Source organism: Letharia columbiana (assembly GCF_014066305.1).
Source record: "Letharia columbiana isolate WasteWater2 chromosome Unknown Sc0000000_s0, whole genome shotgun sequence".
Classification (NCBI taxonomy): domain Eukaryota; kingdom Fungi; phylum Ascomycota; class Lecanoromycetes; order Lecanorales; family Parmeliaceae; genus Letharia; species Letharia columbiana.
Window position 1 is genome coordinate 124,181 of NW_023501036.1, and position 5,505 is coordinate 129,685.

General features: G+C 50.0%; 1 protein-coding gene across 1 annotated transcript; it reads left to right on the forward strand.

Moving 5' to 3' along the window:
- Window positions 1-1,849: 1,849 nt before the first annotated feature.
- Window positions 1,850-3,723, forward strand: HO173_000047 (uncharacterized protein; the record flags this gene model as incomplete). The annotated part of the gene is made up of 7 exons (XM_037301998.1): window positions 1,850-2,057; window positions 2,108-2,166; window positions 2,215-2,247; window positions 2,294-2,526; window positions 2,617-3,000; window positions 3,065-3,509; window positions 3,562-3,723. 7 exons carry the CDS (start codon window positions 1,850-1,852, stop codon window positions 3,721-3,723), a joined length of 1,524 nt encoding a protein of 507 aa, XP_037170577.1.
- Between the last annotated feature and the right edge of the window lie 1,782 nt (window positions 3,724-5,505).

Below are 5,505 nucleotides of genomic sequence, written 5' to 3' on the forward strand. Positions count from 1 at the left end.
AAGCTAGCCATCGAACCAGTCAGCAGCCACATATCAGCACACTCACTTTGAGCTTAACCGACACCAACAAGCCTATTGCCAAAGAGCAGAGCTTTGAAATACGATGGCTACCACCTGTCAGCCACCCGAGATACGCGTCATCATCTTCACCGAATTCAGGAAACTCTTCGGGTGGTCCTGCCCGCCACTTTACCATATCGAGGGTCTGAAAATGGAGACAGCGGCAATACTGCTACCACTGGATCTGGAGTCAGATAGGATGGTTCTGAGAAAGCGGGGGAAGCAGCAGCCATTGCGAGATAGTCCGACGTTGAGCTCTTATGATATCATTGATGGGTCGGCTTTGGAACTTGAGGCGATAGGTTGCAAACCTGAATAGTGTAAGGGCCCGGAAAAGAGAGGGAAAGGGGGATGGGAATGGAAAAAAGGGAAAGGGAAAGGGAAGGGAAAGAGACTAGGACGAGGACGTTATCGCTGAATGTAGAAAACAAAATCAGGTACCGATCCAAAACTTTAATTACAAAAAGAAGAAGAAGAATTAGCATCAGCCAAAGCCGAAGAAAAGACCAATAACCAGCACCTATCAGCCCGCCCTTTCTTCTCAACCGTACCCTTTTATGCAGCGCCATCCTCCTACCCATTTACTTCTACCCTTGCTGTCAACCCATTCGCGCGTTAGAAGGTGCCGCGCTTAATATTTATAGATTGCCTATCTTGAAATTATATTTAGCATTCTAAATCTTTCTATAAAAGTAAAAAAACAACTCCGCTGTCTTGATATGAGGTTAAATTTCTACGTCTAACGAGGCTACGTTAACACGTACTAATGTAATATTGACTACGAGAGCGAGCTCACCCAGTTGGGTTGTCCAGAGCTATCCTTCGAGCATAGTTTTACACAGTGATGCTCCAGACTCGAATGCCAGCGCCGCGAGGCAGAGACTGCTTCCGATGCTCGACGAATTTCGTGCTCTGCTCACGGAGCCCCACCCTTCTCTTAACCCCCGATCTGGCAGGTGTATTCGAGCGAACAGCTTCAGCGTGGATTTACCGACAATGACCCAACTAGCGCAATCCGCTGATCAGTGTGCACGCCATTATCCGCCTGGGCATCGCGGAGAACGTCCCACCTCAGGGAAACCACCCCCCAGGGTCTTGGGACTTGAGAGGCAAAACTGATTCATACCATCAATGTACATTTCCATACCTCTTCACTGATTCTCAAGACATGGGTTGAATGTTTTTTTAGTAGCGTCTACATGATAGTTATAAGAAGTCTAGTTTGTATGTAGAAGTGTTTCCAATCCGAATTGTAATTGTGAAGTTAATTATTTTGAATCCATAGAGTGCGTAAAAAATCTGATGCAAAGCATTAATATGGATTTTGAATACGCTAGAGTAAAGTAAGTAATTCCTGAGGCGACCTAACAAGCTAGTAGTATGTAATAAACTCCCGTCATCAAATTTTCGGATGTCACTGCGACATCCAAGTGGGTATTCCCAGGTGCAAGCTCCTGCAATGTAATTCTATGATTTGCGCGAATGGCAATGCGTGCAGGGCCGCAGAAGATTGCGCTGAGGCAAGGAAAGAAAAGGCGGCCTGCAGTGCTATCGATAAAGAGTCACCGCACTCCCCCATCCCGTTCCTAACGTAATCGATCAAAAATAGAGCTACGACTTGGCCTACTGAAGAATTGCGCTGGTGCTTTCATAGTCCTCATTGCAACCTCACTCCTCCTGAGTCCTGCCTTATCATAGGCTTGCCAGAGGACCTCGTTTACGAGATCGACCTACACCCTTTCTCTTCCTAGATTGTGTCTCACGCCTTTGCAAACCACATCGACCGACAATGTTCTTGGGGAACCTCTCTCTCATACAGACAGCTGTCACCTCCGTCTCCATCTATGCCGTTGGCTGGATCATCTATTGCCGCTACTTCCACCCTCTTTGCTCCATTCCAGGGCCCTTCCTGGCATCCTTCAGTCGAGCATGGATCGTCTTCAAGACCGTGAAGGGTGACATGGAACACACGCAGCGAGCATTGCACAAGAAATATGGTAATGACTATCGATGCGCCAATGCAGCTGCTCACAGGCTAACAGATCAGGCTATCTTGTTCGCATCGCACCCAACGAGGTTGCCTGCTCCGATCCCGAAGCCGTCCAGGTATAGCATTGTCATGACTACTTCCAAGCCACTTTCTGACAAGTACAGACTATCTACGGTACTAAGACCATTTTTACCAAGGTACCTATCCGTGGCTCGCTTTCACAAGCAAAGCTCACTCCATTAGACCGATTACTACAATGCTTGGGCCCCACCGAACAACGGATACGTCGGTCATTTCCCTGCACGTGATGAAAAAGAGCATTCTGAGCGCCGACGCATCGTCAATAATGTCTACTCAATGTCTAGCGTCCTCGAATCCGAAAAGGCCATGGACTCGTGCACGCAGCTCTTTTCCGAGACCATGCGCGAATTCGCAGAGCAGAAGTCAGTAGTCGACCTAAGTTTATGGACCAATATGTAAGCGAACCTTGCTCCAGGCGCCTACCCGTGGGAGTTTATCTCTCCCCAAGGGATGAACTTGGGGCAGCAAGCTGACATGTCCTGCAGGTACGCCTTTGATGTACTTGGTGAGCTCTTCTACGGTAACAAGTTCGGCTTCCTGAGTGAGCGCAAGGACATCGGCAACTACATGAAGGCCATAGACTCTTTACTTCCCGCCTTCACCATCGGCGGCACTGTGCCCTCTTACCTGACCAAATTGTACCTTGTATCTACAATTTTGTTCTCGCTATCCGTTCGCGGGGCCTTGGGAGCTGTCAAGCACCTTGAAAACGCCTCCGAAGCCGCCGTGAAAAGGCGGAAGCAGGAGATTGAGGAAAACAAGGATGACAAGCGGGATATGCTTCGGAAAATGCTCGAGATCCACGCCGACCGAGGAGAGAAAATCAACTTCACATATCAACACATTTGCGTCGAATCCCACAGCTCGATGTGAGTGACGATTCCCAAGACTTCCTGCATATGGGAAGCGGCATTTTGACGAGACTTGCCCCAGCTTTGCCGGCGCCGACACAACCGCTATTGCGATCAACAGTATCCTGTACCACCTCATGCGAAACCCGGCCGCCTACGAGAAACTGACCGCTGAGGTAGACGCAGCCGTGGCTGATGGCACGCTGTCCATGCCCGTCGCCTATGTGGAAGCGATCAAGCTTCCTTACCTGAAGGCGTGCATCAACGAGGGTATGCGTCTACACCCGAGCGTCGGGCTTACGATGCCACGACTCGTCCCGGCCGGCGGAGCGACCATCTCCGGTTTCCACTTTCCCCAAGGCTACCGCGTCGGCGTCAACGCCGCCGTCGTGCAGTACGACAAGGATGTCTTCGGGCCGGATGCCGAAAAATTCAACCCGGACCGCTGGATCGAGGGTGACGCTATGCGGATGGTTAAGACGATGATTCAGTTCGGTGCCGGACCGCGTACCTGCATTGGCAAGAATGTAAGTGCAGGCTTATATAGTGACTTTCGCAACACGCTAACGCGTTTCGCAGATCTCTCTGAGCGAGATCTATAAGCTGGTCCCTCACATCGTCAGGGTCTTCCACATCCGTCTCGCGGACCCGAGCAAGGAATGGAAGACGCATAACTATTGGTTCAACAAGCAGACCGACGTCTACATTTATATCAAAGAACGGACGTACGGTTTGAACTAGCGAACTTTGTTCACGGGTTGCTGTTGTACAATCACGGGAAAACTTGCGAGTCAGACCGAACTTCCTTCAGAGCTCGGCCGTCCCTTTTTCGTGTCAGTGTTGTTAAATCCTGCTCGGTGTGTGATTGATGGAGCTATGCTAGCCAGAACGATGCATCTGCTCAAAAAGATAGCGGTCTCACGTTTAATCCGTATTCAATGACAAGAATAACATGACATTCCATGGCAAACATTCTTATTCAAAGTAGCATAGCACCCATCTCATGGGCAGAATTTCATCAGTGCACCGGATAACAATAAGTATATCCTCTCCATACTGAACGACGAGTCAACTACAACTACTACTCACCTCCTCAACCCTTTCCCACAACCTTCACCACCCCTCTTACCAGCATCCCACCGCCCCGCACAGCGCCATCGCTATCCGCTCGCACTCTCCCTAACCACTTACTCTGAGCAGCCAACGCATCATCCATTCGACCCCTACCTGATCCCGAGACGCAGTCACCCTAATAGATAGTAGAGGAAGAAACGAAAGCAGGGAATCTACGCACTAGGGGCGTACGTGCAGAAGGTATATGTATATATGTATGTAGGCGGTGTGTGTCTGCGGAGGGCTCAAGATATGCGTAACCTCCCAATTAACAGACGAGTGTAGCAGCGGAGTTTGTGTATTTGAGAGATGTTAAATGGAAGAAGAAGAAGAAGAAGAAGAAGAAGAAAAAGAAGAAGAAGAACCCCCATCCCCATTAGCGAAAAGACATACTCCAAAGCAACCAAACCGGATACAAATAGCTTCAAAAAATCCACCATCGATTGATCGGCGTGACGTTTCCAAAACGACGCCGACGACGACGGCCGTAGGATCTATGAACGACACACGGACAAACACCCTACCGACAACAGTGCACTTTTTCCCCACGGGACGGACGCCGTACCATCTTGGATACATAGACAGACAAATAAACAAATCCCGTTCTCGAATCCGGAGACCACGAACGCATGTATCCCATATACGCCCCGATCACAGAAGGGAAGGCGCTATAACACAACACAACCCAACACAGCCGCGTTAATGCGCACGAGTGCACGCGGGGTGTGTCGTGTCGTATCGCATCGGGCTCGCGTTGCGACGGATGTGGGATTGCGGACGGGGTGGATGCGTTAGGAGGAAGGACGGAAGCAAGCAAGGAAGGAAGGAAGGAAGGAAGGAAGGAAGGAAGGAAGGAAGGAAGGGATCACACTGTCCCCCAACCCGTTCCGGAAGATGAGAGAGATCAGAGACAAACACACCGGAACGGAAACGGGGGAACGGGGATCCACGCTAGGGATCCGGAGTCGGATTTCGGATCTGGACGTCCTACCCATATTGCCGTACGGAGGTTGGAATGGGATAATCTCGCGCATCGAAATGTGTATATTCGTTGTTTTCTGACTATGGGGCTGCGGGACTCGGTGGCTGGCTGGCTGTGGAGAGGTTGGGTACGTTGGTAGGATGATTATTGAGGTTCGAAGATGCCTGCAATGGCTCGGTGGTTGATGATGCAGTTCGGGCGATCCGGCTGCCTTGGCCAATAGCTTTATAGGGTGGAGAGTTAGTGTGGGTGGTCGAGGGTCGAGGATCACTGGTTGGGGTTCTGTCACTCGACTTGAACCGCTTTGGTACTGGGAATGTTGTGCGATAATGTGTGGTAATTGTCACGAGAATTGATTTCTACAAGGATCGGATAAAAACTATGTACGATACCAAAATGCCAATCCATGCTCTTGGAGCTTTCCATCC